The sequence below is a fragment of the Marmota flaviventris genome, chromosome X (assembly GCF_047511675.1).
Source record: "Marmota flaviventris isolate mMarFla1 chromosome X, mMarFla1.hap1, whole genome shotgun sequence".
NCBI classification, from domain to species: Eukaryota; Metazoa; Chordata; class Mammalia; order Rodentia; family Sciuridae; genus Marmota; species Marmota flaviventris.
In genome coordinates, this window is record NC_092518.1 from 45,935,018 (window position 1) to 45,950,499 (window position 15,482).

At 35.8% G+C, this 15,482-nt stretch overlaps 1 protein-coding gene across 7 annotated transcripts in view; it reads right to left on the minus strand.

Annotated features, from left to right (window-relative positions):
* Fam120c (family with sequence similarity 120 member C) overlaps nucleotides 1-15,482 on the minus strand; it is a 125,602-nt gene that overhangs the window by 67,534 nt on the left and 42,586 nt on the right. For 5 of the 7 annotated variants that reach the window (XM_027950205.2, XM_027950206.2, XM_071606784.1 and 2 more), the window contains exons 5-9: nucleotides 6,255-6,354; nucleotides 5,559-5,635; nucleotides 4,846-5,123; nucleotides 3,883-4,156; nucleotides 3,094-3,265 (exon numbers count right to left, since the gene is read on the minus strand). In XM_027950205.2, coding sequence (XP_027806006.1) covers nucleotides 3,094-3,265; nucleotides 3,883-4,156; nucleotides 4,846-5,123; nucleotides 5,559-5,635; nucleotides 6,255-6,354 — 901 coding nt within the window. The other 2 variants (XM_071606782.1, XM_071606786.1) reach the window with 2 other exon arrangements.

A 15,482-nucleotide genomic window follows, 5' to 3' on the forward strand; every position in this document is an offset into this window, starting at 1 on the left:
TAGTTTTATTTAAGCATTTCTTTTGTTTTCTTATTTTTCTCTTCTTGTGGATTATTTCAACTAATTTTATGATTCTATTTTGATTTTTCAATAGTGTTGTTTCTTAAATATTTTTTTAGTTGTAGTTGGACACAATACCTTCATTTTTATTTTTATGTGGTGCTAAGGATGGAACCTGGTGCCCTGCACGTGCTAGGCGAGCGCTCTACAGCTAAGCCACAACCCCAGCCCCTATCTATAGTGTTTTTGAGAACAACTGTTTTTGTATAATTTTTGGGGTGCTAGGGATTGAACCTAAGGCCTCATGAATGCTAGGCACATACTGTACCACACTCTCATTATGTATTTAATACCTAGAACATGCATTTAAAAAATATACAAAGGGAGACTGGGGATATGGTTCAGTGGTAGAGCACATGTTTAGAATGCCTGAGGACCAGGGTTGAATTCCAAATACTTATAAATAAATTATATGCACAATTTATGCATACTGGTATTGAAATTTTATCAGTTCAAGTGAAATGTAGAAACCTGACCTATGTTATATTTCTTTACACTACCCTATTTATAATTGTCTAAAATATTTTCTCTAAATAGAGAACCACATTAAACACTGTTGTGATTTTTGCTTCAATGTGAAACATAATTTAGAAACTCAAGGCAGCAAGTCTATTGTACTTATGTATTCTTTTGTTCTTTCCACTGTTTTTTTCTTCCTTCCTGATGCTTCATGATTCCTTAGTTTATCATTTTCTTCCTATGAAAAGAACTACCTTTAGCCACTCTTTTAGGGTAGTTCTGCTTATGAAAAATTATCTTTGTTTTCCTTCAACTGAAAAATGTCATAATTTAATTATTAGAGAATTTTCTTATTTGATAATGAATTCTGAGTTGACAATTCTTTCAGTAAATACTGTGCTGCTTTCTTCTGGATTGCAATGCTTCTAATTAGAGATCAGCTGTTATTTGCATTATTTTTCCCCAATAAGCACCATTTTTGTGTGGCTACTTTCAGTAAGTTTTGTCTACTTTTGAAAACTTTGACCATGATCTATCTTGACACGGATTTCCTTACTGCCTTGTGATTAATGCAGTTTTTTTAAATATGTAGATTTAAATTTTTGCCAAATTTAAGTACAGCCCAGCCATTATTCTTGAACACTTCTGCATTTTTCATCCTCTTTCTTTTCGCCTTCTGAGACTTTGATGATACCAATATCAAATCTTCTGTTATGCTTAATTTTTCCTGTCTATTTTCTCTGTTCTTTTAGACTATGTGATTTCTATTGTTCTACCTTCAAGTTCACTGATTTCTTCCTCTTTTATCTCTTACCTAAGATTTAATCCATCCATTGAGTGTTTTATTTTGCTAATTATATATTTTTAGTTCTTAATTTCCATTTGGCTTTTCTTTAAATCTTCTATTTCTTTGCTTAGAATTTCTATTTTTAGTTTATTTCAAGCATATTTATAATTGTTTGTTAAAAACATTTTATTGATGGCTGCTTTGAAATCCTTTTCAGATAATCCAGACTTTTATCATCTTGGTAGTCACTTTATTCTTAGTCACTTTGAGATCATTTGAATTTGAAACCTTCCTAGTTCTTGGCATGATGAGGAATTTTCAATTGAAAACTGAACATTTGTTGTATTTTGGGGAGGGGGTGTACTGGGGATTGAATTCTGGGGCACTCAACCACTGAGCCACATCCCCAGTCCTTTTTTTTTTTTTTTTTTTAATTAAAGACAGTGTCTCAATGAGTAGCTTAGTACCTCACCATTACTGAGGCTGGCTCTGAACTCGTGATCCTCCTGTCTCAGTCTCCTGAGTCACTGGGATTGTAAGTATGTGCCATTGTGCCCGGCAAAAGCTGAATGTTTTGAAAGATTCTGGATTTTATTTAAATATTGTGTTTTAGCAGGACTTTTCTGACCACTACTGGTAAAGGAGGACACCATTTCATTACTGCCAGGTGGGAGTGGAAAGTTGCAGTCCATGCTTAACCTTATTTGATACTCCCCAGCAGCAGCAGGTAAGGCACCTCATTATACCCTGGTAAGGATGAATGTCTAGGCTCTCTTCATAAGGCCTTTTCTGGGTGTGTGTGTGTGTGTGTGTGTGTGTGTATGCTATGGATTATGGCTGGAGTACAGTGGTTATTACCTAAAATTTTTCTATGTTGCTAGGATGTTTGTTCTCTTCCTTTGACCACAGAAAGCCAGCTTTTTGGAGGCTTTTATTGGTCTGCAGCTGTTGACATTTCTGGGCCATTTGCCAGCTTGCTGCTCCTCACCCAGACTGGGATATGTGAGGCAAAAAGAAAACCCAGGGCACTCACTAGTGCACCACTGCATCATTCCTTGTGCCTCAAGGTTATCAGCCAGTCTGCCTTCTCCCCACCATCTAGAATATCTTATACTTGTTTTATATGTGTCCTGGGGTTAGTTGTACTTAGCAGCAAGAATAGAAAAACTACATCCAATCTATCTTCATGGAAGCAGAAATTTACAGTATTTTTTTGAATGATTTGACCATATTACTCTGTAGCTTGAAACACCCCAATGGTTTCACCTAAGCACAGGTTCAAATCCCCAAACTACACCCTTCTGAGGAGGCAAGACTGTGTCAGATACAATTCCATATTCTCAAAGCCCAGCATGGTTCTTATAAGCAGCAGTCATTCCGAATGTTTAATAATTGCAGATTTGGGGCTATTACATTAATGTGCTTCTCATATTGATACATATTCTCATGAATGATGCATTTTTTCTTAGGGGATACCGGGGATTAAACTCAGGGGCACTCAACCACTGAGCCACACCCCTGGCCATATTTTGTATTTTATTTAGAGACAGGGTCTCCCTGAGTTGCTTAGTGCCTTGCCATTGCTGAGGCTGGCTTTGACCTAACTCATGATCCTCCTGCCTCAGCCTCCTGAGCCACTGGGATTACAGGCGTGAACAACTGTGACTGATGAATGACACATTTTCTTAAAGACTGCATAGCCTGTATGATGTGTCTGCATATATATCTTTTTTTCTTTGTTGTGTCAAGCATTGAGAGATGTCAAAGCTAGATCTAGTTACACTTACCTTCCACAGGTAGCCTCCGCCGTATGGCCAGGCGTTCCATTTTCCGCTGTGTCTCTGCCAAACTAAAAAGGACTCCATATACATATTGACGAGCTGACCTGAACAGGAGAGCAGCTGGAGGTAACTCCATGTTACACTCATCCTCAATACATACGGGAATCTTAATTTCACCCTAGAGAAAGGTGCAAGGGAAAGGAGAAAATGAGTACTTTCAAGATTTGAAACCAAACTGAGAAGAACCAACAATGAACTGTAGCCTCTACAGCCCAGCCACTAAATTTTCTGTTTGTATGCAGAGTTTCAGATTTAAAAAGTTGTAAGAAGCCCAGCTAACAAGTCAATTTATAAGCTATATTCCATTTTGGAGGTCTCACCTATGATTGACGTCAGCTGATTAATGGGGAAAGTCTTAGACAATTTGCTGGTGGATGGATTTGTATGGTAAGACCAGAGGAGGGGAACAGCTATGCAATAGAGGAAAGCATAAGGAACAATGGCACAAAGCCTCTTCTTAGACTGCCTATCCCTAGAAAACGTCCACCAACTTGGTGCATGGTCATGCAAAATCTCAGAATTATACTTCACTTTTAGGCACATCATTTACTGTACAGTCCTATCTCTGGCTGGTCCTGACTCATTTGGGGCCCTTAATATGGGGAGGAACACCAGCACACTTGGTCTTCTTTATCTTTTTTCAAACACCAATCATCAGACTTTTTTTTTCTGATAACTTATAGTCCTAGGAAATATAAAGTATTCTTAATAGAAGGGAGGTATCTGCTGTCTCACCTTAGTGAGGACGTGATAGATATATGGATACATAAGACCCCTTCGATGTCTGTGTTCAGCAACCCGCAAGACTTCTGGAGCTACTGGTGGTAAGGGTGGAATTGTGATGTCCATGTGGTTCCTTGTAGACATAGACAGCAGAGATGGGATGTGAGGCTCACCATCACCTAGGCTGGCTTCTGAAACTCCAGCATCCACAGGCTGTACCCAAGACCCTCTGTCACCATTGGGATCTTCCCAACCAGGCTGCTGCTGAAGAGTTTCTGTGATGTGACTGAAAAATTTAGAAAGACAGTGTAGAACAGAAAAGGGAAGCTAAAGATACTTCCACTCAAGATGGCTACTGTGATCCCAAGGAATCTCGCAAACCCTCTGGAGGTCCAGACACTGGGTTAGCACTGGAGATGATACCTTTCCTCTCAGTGGCCATCACTGCCTTCCTGGATTCTTTCACCTGACACAAACCAAAGCAATCAAAAGTCATGGGAATCACTCTGAAGCCTTTATATCTTAAAAAAAAGGCCATGCTAAGAATCTGCTTATATTCTAAGAAAATAATTATAACTGCAGTCTCAAAATAGTTCTGCTTCCCAAGAAAAATCTGTTTAGAGGAATAATCTTTAAAAAGTGAGCTAGGACCAGAACCCTGTCTCAGTTGCTAAACAATATAACTGCCGACTCAACTGTTCTATCACTTCAACTCTATACATTATTTTTCTTTTTTTACATTCAAACTATCCCCCTCATAAACGGAGAAATGACAGACAAGTTATAAAGCACATCCATATCAGGATTTCACTAACCAACTGCTACGCTGCCTTTGACCTCAGTAGCCTGGTCATCTGAAAATTATCATCTGCAGAGGGCCAAAAGAACAAAGAATGACAGAGAAAAGCCAAAAATATACACTTTCCCACATTCCTTCTGAAGTCTTTCCCCCTGGTTGTCTATACAGATACTTACTCAGAACTGGCTCCATTTGGCTCATCACCATCAGAGGAGGAGGAGTGGGAAGAGTCTGGTCCCAAAGGAGGTGAAGCTTTGGAAGTCAGGTAATTGGGAAACTGGGATGCAGAGGAGTCATAAGAGACAGCCCAATTGGCAAAGGGGCTGTCCTGCAGCATGGGATCCTCAGAAAAAGCATGGGAATCCCCCAGAGGATGGGAGAAGAGAAGAGATGAGTTGGGTCCCATTGGGAATGGTGGTGGATATTTCATTTTCTGGGGCACTTGGTGAGAAAACTAAAGGACAAAACAGACAGAAAATCTGTTTAACATTTTACCAGCTCCAAGATGGTTCCCTCAGCAGTTGTGACATAGTAGATGATACCAGTAGCAGGGACTGTTGAGACATCCTACTGAGAATGATAAGAAATAATTCTAACCGTGCTGCATGAACAGAATCCACTAGAAAAAGGACAATGAACCAATCCAGGTCACCTAGAACATTCCCTAACATTAGCTAATCTACCTTCACAATGCCCTAATGGTTACTGATGTGGGTGTTATCTTTTCATAGTCTGAAAGCCTCAAAGTAGAATGTGATACAGATATATATGATCTTGGCATTCTGCTAACACTGAGTCAGCCTATCTCTGCAACTCAGATAATAAAAACCAGGAAGCAATCTGAGTCCAATGCTAACAAAAGGTCTCAGGCCTCTTAAAGGATGCTTACCATTGGCTTTCCAGCAGAAATTGTGCCCATTTGATTTCGTGGAAGGGGAGGATTTCCAAGACGGTTATTTCGAAAGCCTGAAGCCAAGAGAAAAGGCTGTACTTCAATCAGTCCTAATAAATTTACAATGCTATATTCTGCCAAACCACCACCACATGGAAAATTTTTATTAATAAATAAGGTACAGGCTGGGGATATGGTTCAGTGATTAAGCCATTGCCTAGCATGCATAAAGCCCTGGGTTTGATCCCCAACACCACAGAAAGTTAGTTAATTGAACAGCTACTCTGTGTCATGCCAGGAGTCTTAAATAAAAAAATTTCATATGATAATAACCCTATAGATTACATATCATGAATGTGACTTTACAAAGTCACACAGATGGTAAGCAGCAGAGGTAGGATTCAAACTCAGACCTAACCCCAAAGCCAGGGCTGTTTTATATCAAAGCAGCGTGGGTTACTACTAGAAGCAGTCTAAACTGAGCAAATAACTTTGTTCCCCGTCTATAAATTTGGGAAGGCAGGGTCTTCATTGTTTTACATGAAAATCAAAATTAAATGCCTTCCAAATAGTGATGACTTCTAGGAAGGCACAATCACAAATAAGTGATTCCACTCTGACCCTGGAGTTCCTGATGTACCAACACAGTTTCCCCTATGAACAGAGCAGCCTGGGGTCAGACGGAAGCCTTACCTAGAAAGGAGGGACCCACTGGCAGTGAAGAGAGTTTGGTTGTGACTGAATAGTATTCAACTGCTTTCTTGAATCGTTCTATTTTATCTTCTGTCCTGGACTGGTTGTTGGCACATCAGATTGTCAGAAAAAGAAATGATAAGAGAGTCTTTTTCATACAACTTATAAGTAGGGAGTCAAAACAATAGCAGAAATCAAATATTTAGAGAAACCCAAGAAAACAAATTTCCACTTTGTAGAAAAGATTAGGGAGAGAGAAATCATTATGGAACATAAAATATGGATTTTCTTTAAAAAAATTTACTTACATTTCATGATATTCTAAAATGATCACATGATCTGTAGGAAACATACATAAGAATGGGGTGGGGAATCACATAATATAGCCATCTAACAATATTTCAATGTGTTTCCTTACATTAGTTTTTAAAAAATTGTGCTGCAGTATATACCATTTTATATACATATTTTTTTGGTTGACATTGTACTCTATAATTTTAAATGGATGAATATTTTATCATTATGCATTTATCATAAAATTTTGTAATCACTTCGATAATATCTGACATTTGTTATTTCTAATATTTGGCTATTTTAAGCTATATAGCAAGAGTTTATATTGTCCATATAAATTTTTTTCTGGATTTCAGATTACATCCTTAAAATGATATTGGTTCAAAAGGTATAAACATTAAAACTAAGAGCACTTAAGCATACAAAACCACAATGTGACAATATTATATATCCATCAGAAGAGCTAAAATTAAAGACTAGTGATATTAAATTCTGGCAAGTATATGGAATAACTGGAATTCCAGCCCATTGCTAGTGGGAATGTACATTGGTACTGTTTAGAAAATAGCTTGACAGTTTCTTATAAAATGAAACATTTACCATACGCTATAGTAATCCTAATTTTTTTTTTTTCAGTTCTGGGGATAAAACCCAGTGGTGCTCTACCACCAAGTTATATCTTCAGCTCTTTTTTATTTTTTAATGTTAAGACAGGGTCTTGCTAAGTTGCATAGGCTCACCTCTAATTTGGAATCCTCTTGCCTCAGGCTCTGAATCGCTGGAATTATAGGTGTGTGCCACCACACTCAGAAGTAATCTTACTGCTAATTATTTACCCAAGAAAAATGAGTGCATATGTCCTCCAAAAGATACAAACCAAAATGTTTATAAGAGTTTTATTCACAATAGTTCCAAACTAGAAACAACTCAAATGTATATCAATAGAAAATCAGGATAAATTGTTGTATAGATACGCAATGGAATACTAAACAGGAATAAAACAGGAACAAAGTACTGATATATACGATAGATATAAATCTCAAAGATATTATACTGAATCGAATAAGAGAAAAACACAAATGTATATATAAAGATCAAGCAGAGGGAAAACCAATCTTTAGCAATATAGGTAAAAAAAATATTCTGGTTTAACATTGTAGCTCAGTTGTAGAGCACTTGGCTAGCGTGGGCCTAATTCTGGGTTTGATCCCCAGCACCACAAAAAAAGTAAAAGCAAAAAGTACTATTTACCTTTGCAGAAAAAGGGCTGAGAAGGAGCTTTTAGATTTATCAGAATTTTCTCCTGAACATTTTTAAGATCTTCATAATATTTTACCAAATGCAATTTAAGATATTAAAGACAATTTCTAATTAAAAGTAATGCTCTCATAAGCATATTTTTTAACATAATCTTGGTTACTGAACAGTGCATTTTTAGAAGGTATGATCATTTTCAGACTTTTGACACATTATATTAAATATCTTTCCAAAACAGATGCCTCAAGTTATACTGCCATCATCAATGTATGAGAATATCAAGTTCACCATAAATTCCAGTGTTGAGTATTTCCTACCAAAACCCCTAACTACTATCTACTAGGTATAACAATATTTATTTCTTATAGAAACAATAAGACTATATAATAAAAAATATTTTTAACATGTATAATGGTATCTCTCAGAGTTTGTCATTATTAACATCTAGAATCTTTAAACATTCCAGGGCTTTTATTTGTATTTGTGCATGCACATTAAAAAAAAAAAAAAAGGAACTGAGATCTCGAGGTCCTACAGACTAACAGAAACAAAATCACTCTGGTATCTCAAAAGCCAATTAAAAATAACAGGGCTATAGTTGTAGCTCAGTGGTAGAGCATGTTTGAGCCATTGGGTTTGATTCTCAGCACCATGTTAAATAAATAAAATAAAGGTCCATTGACAACTAAAACATATTTTAAAATAAATTAACAGATGTTCTATAGAATAGAGGAAAGGGGTTGGGGAGGGAGGTAGAGAGGTAAGGGTACAATACTGGAGATTGAAATGGAACAAATTAGGTTATATGCACTTATAAATTTATATGTCAAAATAAAACCCACAATTATACATCACTATAAAGCACTAATAAAAAACTGAATTTGATGTGATTAAAAAAGGGTTTCAAATCCAGAGAATGTTCACAAATTATTGACTGTCAGAGTGGCATCTAAATGGTTAAATAATAGTAAACTATCAACATTCCATTATTTATTTATTCATAATCTCCTTGTTAAATTTAGTAATACACATAATAATAGAAAACAATCTTCTAAAAACTACAAAGGGTACAAGTCTCCCTTAACATCTCTCTTTCTGCATCTACTCTTTTCCTAAGAAGTGACCTGTTTGGTAGATGTTCTTTCATGAATTTTGCTATTTTTACACACACATATGGACACCAATATGATTTTTGGGTTTTTTGCACAAATGGAATCACTATCACATTGTTATCACCTCCTTTTGGCATTTAACAATATGTCTTATATATTCTTCAATGCCAATCAGTAGAGACCTATGACCCAATATACCAAAATACTTCACCCCATGTAACCCTGAGGTCAGGTGTGGAATTTTATAATTGACATCATGACAGTCATGAAAAAAAGTTTCAGATATTGTAATCTGGATTAGGGATGCTCAACCTGTGCTAGTAAACAGTATGTATGTTTGTTTATAAGAGCTCTCCTCAATTCTGATTTTATGGGGTGGGAGTATAGCTCAGTGGTACAGCACCAGCCTAGCATGGGCCAGGAATTAGGTTTGATCCCCAGGACTGCAAAAATAAACAAAACGATTTTATGAAGATTTTACAAATGGTTGAAAACATGGCAACTTAGTGAGGCCTAGTCTCAAAATTTGAAAAGGGGAATTTGGGTAGGTCAACCCTGGTGCACTCTGCCACAAAAAAGAAACAAAAATGAAAATAAAGAGGATTGGGGTGTAATCAGAAACTATGTCTTTATTTCCCAATTAAAATTTTTTTTTTAGTTGTAGACACACACAATCTTTATTTATTTATTTTTAATGTGGTTCTGAGGATCAAACCCAGTGTTTCACTCATGCGAGGCAAGTGCTCTACCACTGAGCTACAACCCCAGCCCTCTATTTTCCAATATTTTAGTTCTTTTTTTTTTTTTTATAAAGGAGCCTTTGTTATTAAAAATAATCATTATGATTCTTCAAAAATGTATGAAGCCACAAAGATAATCAAAAATCATGACATTAAAAATATTTACCATGAGGCTGGGGTTGTGGCTCAGTGGTAAAGCACCCGCCTAGCATGTGTGAGGCCCTGGGTTCCATCCTCAGCACAACATAAAAAATAAATAAATTAATTAAATAAAGGTATTGTGCCTAACTACAACTAAAAAATAAATATAAAAAAAAACTCACCATGCAACTAAGCATTTATAAAGTTTATTCTCCATTTAAACAGTATGCCATACTTAACATTTCACTCTACTGAACAGGTCAATTTTTTTTTTGTTGTGCGTCAGTCTCTTCCTGTCTGATACAAACAGCTAAAAGGACAAATAAACAAAGCAAATGTGCAAATATGTCATAAGGGAATGTTTCTAAAGTCAAGGAAAATGAGGGGCTCTTCACATCATGGTGGAAAGCATGGACAAATGAGGATCAGGTGTAATTAGTATTCAACAACAGTAAAAGAGAGAATTATGAAAGATAATGGGGAGAAAGGCATTTGAAAAGAGAGTCATTTGAATAGAGAAAGAATATAAGCCCTTGTGGAAACAAAAGTCCAAGTATACTTTTTGTAAGACAATACTTGTTAAGATTGTGCTAGCAAGTTAAATGCAAGGTAACATATTAGATTGTGCTATCACAAAATATTGTTGGGAAAATTTAGGTCCCCAAACCAAATACTCATATTGTATTTCTTTCATTTAAAAAATCCATAGAAGTTTCAGTATTAGATAAAATGGAATAAGTACAGTTCCCTCTGTTCCCACTGAGGACAGTTATTAATATGTAGTTATAGGCAGACTGGGGAAGAAGACTAGGATTCAAAGTGAAATAGGTCAACTACAATGGGATCATGGGGAGAGATCCTTAATAAAAGGAGACATCTAAAAACATGACATAACGTTGGGCTTGCTCATCAGTTAAAGATAAACAGAACATTTAACATATGCTTATAGAAATTAGACGTATGATTAATTAAAATTTCACTCACCTGAGGTGCTTACTCTATGTGCCCACAAATGATTAATGGCTAGGCTATCTGATACAGAGAAAATTCTAACCTCTAAGTATAGAGTGGTTGTTAGGGGATTTAGCTGTCATGAAACTTAATCTTCAAGAAAGTTTATAAACATTTAACAAATCATCAAAATCTAACAGCGGCTCACCTGTTTGTGATCCCAGCCCACCCTCTGAAAAATCATATATATCATCAGAGCACTCAAATTTGGGCATGTCACTCATCTTCTCTGAGAGGCAAGGGTCATCCACACTTCTGAGTGTGAATTCCTTTGCTGTTCTTAAATAAATCTTTACCTAAGAACAGGTCCTTCTACTCTTTTTGTAATAAATGTTAAGGACTGGGTGGGGCTGAGGGTGTAGCTCAAAGGTAGAGTGCTTGCTGGGGCAGAAGCCTTGAGTATGATCCCCAGTACCACAGGATAAAAAAGAACATGAGTGGTTCCAAGTTGATGTTCCCTTCTTTTGGGAATTCCTTGGACCCTCTCTGGTGACAAAAGTACTATTGATTAAATGATGTGTTTAGGATTTCTTGTTCTTCCAGAATCTCTGAGTATATACACAATGCACTCTGAAATCTAAAAGTGTCCACTGGTGGGGTCAGAGAAAGCTGCAAAAGAAACTAGTCCAGGCTGGGAGTGGTGGCACACACTTGTAATCCTGGGGCTGGTGACAGAGACAGGAAGATCACAAGTTCAAAGCTAACCTCAGCAATTTAGTGAGATTCGGCATAAAAAGGCTGGGTGTGGCTCAGTGGTTAAGTAACCCTGGGTTTAAATCTCTGACACAAAAAAAGAAAAGAAAAATGAAAGAAACTGAAAAAGAAAGAAAGAAAGAAAGAAATTGTAGTCCAGTTTTGGCCTGAGTAGTGAAAAAGTGGTCTCCAAAAACTCAAGAGTATAAAGAAATACCCTGTTTTCCTTTTTTATTTTTTCTCTTCCTTTGTGTCCCAGACCAAAGCAAATCTTGGATGGCAACAGTGGCAAATGAAAAACAGCAGGAAACTAAAACTCTGAAAGATAAGAACCTTGGTCTCCAATTAGAAGAAGAATGATTTTTCTTCTCTCTTTTTGTCCTTCTGCTCCTTGGTCATAGGCACAGTCAGAAAAAGTACAACACAATGTTGGGTGATTAAAGTTCTGACTTTCTGGCAAGAAGACCAAAAAGGGGGTAGCCCAAAGAACCAGGAAGACTGAATAGATGCAGGGGAGAACTACTAAAAGCAAAATGACAAGTTGTTTATGAACCACTGGGTTCACTCCTGAAATAACACATGCACAAATCTGACTCTAAACAGCAGACCACAGACTAAAACTAAATTAAGAGATAGATTATGGCCCAAGACCCAGACTAAACACTAAATGGCATATACACAGGACTGATCTAGATATGTTTGCAAGGACTTTAACAACTGTATTGACACTGAAAGCACAGCTCAAGGAAGGCTAAAGTACTAGTGGTCTGAACCAAAATAGGTTTACCGATTCCTAAAACAAAAATTATCAATATGCCCCATAATACTGAAACAAGATCAATAGCCTCTAACATAATTTCAAAATTTCTTAGATATAATCCAAAAAAATTGAGATGGCAATGTTGAGATGACACAGTGTGGTATTACCTAACAAAAGACACTTTAAAAGCCATTATAGAAATATTGACACTAACAGGAAGACTTGAAACAAAGTCTCAGCAAAGAAAGAAAATATATGAAAATAACCAAATGAAAATTATACAACTTAAAAATACAATAAATAAAAATGTAGAAGGACTCTATAGCAAAAGAGAGATGGCAGAAAGTTAATGAAGCTTATCATAGATCAACACATATTAGCCAGTATGATAAAAAAAGAAAAATAATTTCTTCAAAAAAAAAAAAGAAGAAGAAGAAGACATAGAAAGCCAAGCATGGTGGCATATGCCTGTAATCCCAGTGGTTTGGAAGGCTGAGGTAGGAGAATGGAGATTTCAAAGGCAGTCTCAGCAAAAGTGAGGTACTAAGCAACTCAATGAGACCCTGTCTCTAAATAAAATGCAAAAAAAAAAAAAAAAATAGGGCTAAGGATGTGGCTCAGTATTAGTTGAGTGACCCCAAGTTCAATCCCTAATTGCCCCCCACAAAAAAGAGAACAGAGTATCAGAAATATAGGGGATAACACCAAAAGGTCTAAATTGGTTCTCTGGGTCACAGAAGGAAAAGGAGAAAGAATGTGAGCAGAGAATCTATTTGAAGAAATAATAGCTAAAATCTGACCAATTTTATTGAAGTGCAAATTCAGAAATTCAAGAAGCTCATCAAATTCTAAACAGAATAAGGTCAAAGAAATCTATGCCAGATACATTACTGATAAATCATGTGAAACAAAGAAGAAATAACACTAACTCTATATAATTCCTTTAAAAACAGAAGAGGAGTACTTGTAAACTCCTGACTCCAACACTACCCTGATAACAAAACCAGACCAACACAGCACAAAAATAAAACAAAAACCAAACAAACAAAAAATTACAGACCAGGGCTGGGGTTGTGGCTCAGTGGTAGAATGCTCACCTAGGATGCGTGAGGCACTGGGTTAGATCCTCAGCACCATATAAAAATAAAATAAAGGTATTGTGTCCACCTATAACTAAATAACAAATATTAAAAACAAAACTACAGACCAAAACTCTTTCAAAATAAACAAAATTTAAAAATACTCAATAAGGGGCTGAGTGGTAGAGCACTCGCCTCGCAAATGCGAGGCCCTGGGTTCGATCCTCAGCACCACATAAAAATAAATAAATAAAATAAAGGTATTGTGTCCAACTACTAAAAAATAAAATTAAAAAAAAAAAACTCAACAAAATACCAAATTCAAATCCAGCTATACAAAAAAAAGGGGGTGAGTGGGGTGGGAGAATAATATATCAGGACCAAGTTTGCTCAATATTCAATAATCAATCCAAAATATTAATGGACTAAGGAAGAAAACAATATGATTTTATCATTGAATAGATAAATTGCATTTGGAAAAATACACTATACATTCTGCAAACCAAGAATAGAAGACAACTTCCTTAACCTGAAAACATGCATCTATAAAACCTAAAACTAATGTCACATTCAATGACTATTGACTGCTTTCTCTAAAGATCAGGAACAAGAAAAGGATATCTACTTGCAACATTTCTATTCAGCATCATTTGGAAATCTTAAATAATACAGTAAGTGAACATAAATAAAGGCATGTAGGATGAAAAATAAATAAATAAAACTGTTTGTGTTCATAGTCAACATGAACAACTACACAGAAAATCCCAAGAAGTCTGTCAAAAAAACTTCCAGAATAAGAGAGTTTACAAAGGTCACAATTTATAAGGTCAATAAACAAAACTAAATCATTCCTTTATATCATCATTGAACAATTAAAAATGGAACAAAATAACATTCATGACAATACATGCCACAAATAGGAAATAAGTATAAATACTAAAAACCATGTGCAGGACATGCTAAAAACTCTAAAACATGCAGTTGATGAAAGAAAATAAACATGACCAAATAATAGAGGCATATCATATTCATGAATTCAAAGACTAACCAAAGCCATCTATATATTTAACACAGTTCAAATCAAAATCCCACAAGGTTTTTTTCCCTATAGTTATAAATAAATAAAACTATTCTAAAACTTAGGTGGAGTTGTAGTTAAGTGGTAGAGTGCTCATCTCGTATGTGGAAGGCACTGGGTTTGATCCTCAGCACCACATAAAAATAAAAATAAAGGTATTGTGCCCATCTACAACTACTGGAAAAGGACAGACACATAGATCAACTGAACATAAGAGAATCCAGAAATAGACCCATGCAATTTAACCAAATGATTTTTGACAAAACTGCAAAGGCAATTCAACAGAGAAAAGATGGTCTTTTAAACAAGCTGTGTGGAAACAGCTAGGTATCCCTATGCAAAAACAAAACGAGAAAACGAACAAAATCTCCTAACATATTATAAAGAAATGAAGTATAAGTTGATGATTTGTTCTAAATGTAAAATGCATAACTATTTAACTTCAAAAAGAGAAAATTATCATGCATGCAATTAGGCAATGAGTTCTTCTTAGACAAGATACCAAAAGCATGATCCATTAATGATAAAAACTGATGGAAATTAAAAATTTTATTCTATAAAAGATGCTAATGAAATAATTAAAAAACAACCTGGAAGAAAATACTTGTAAACCAGATACATGACAAAGAACTCAGATGCAGAATATATAAGGAATTCTCAAAGCTCAACATTTAGCAAACAAATGAACTTTAAAAATGGGCAAAAGAGGGCTGGGGTTGTGGCTCAGTGGTAAGTGCTTGCCTAGCATGTAAGAGGCAGTGGGTTCAATACTCAGAACCACATATAAATAAATAAAATAAAGATCCTTTGACAACTAAAAAAAAATTTCAAAAATGGGCAAAAGACTATTTTTCAACAGACCATTCACCAAAGAAGATACAGGCAAATAAATCAGAAAAAAACATTTTTATCATTAGTATTTGGGAATAGGAAATTAAAACTGTAATGAGGGGTAGAAGTGTGGCTCAGTGGTAAAATGTTTGTGGCTCAGTGCCCAGCATGTTTGAGGCCCTGAATTCGTTTTTGGTAAGATTAAAATAAAAATAAGTTAAATAAGTTAAAT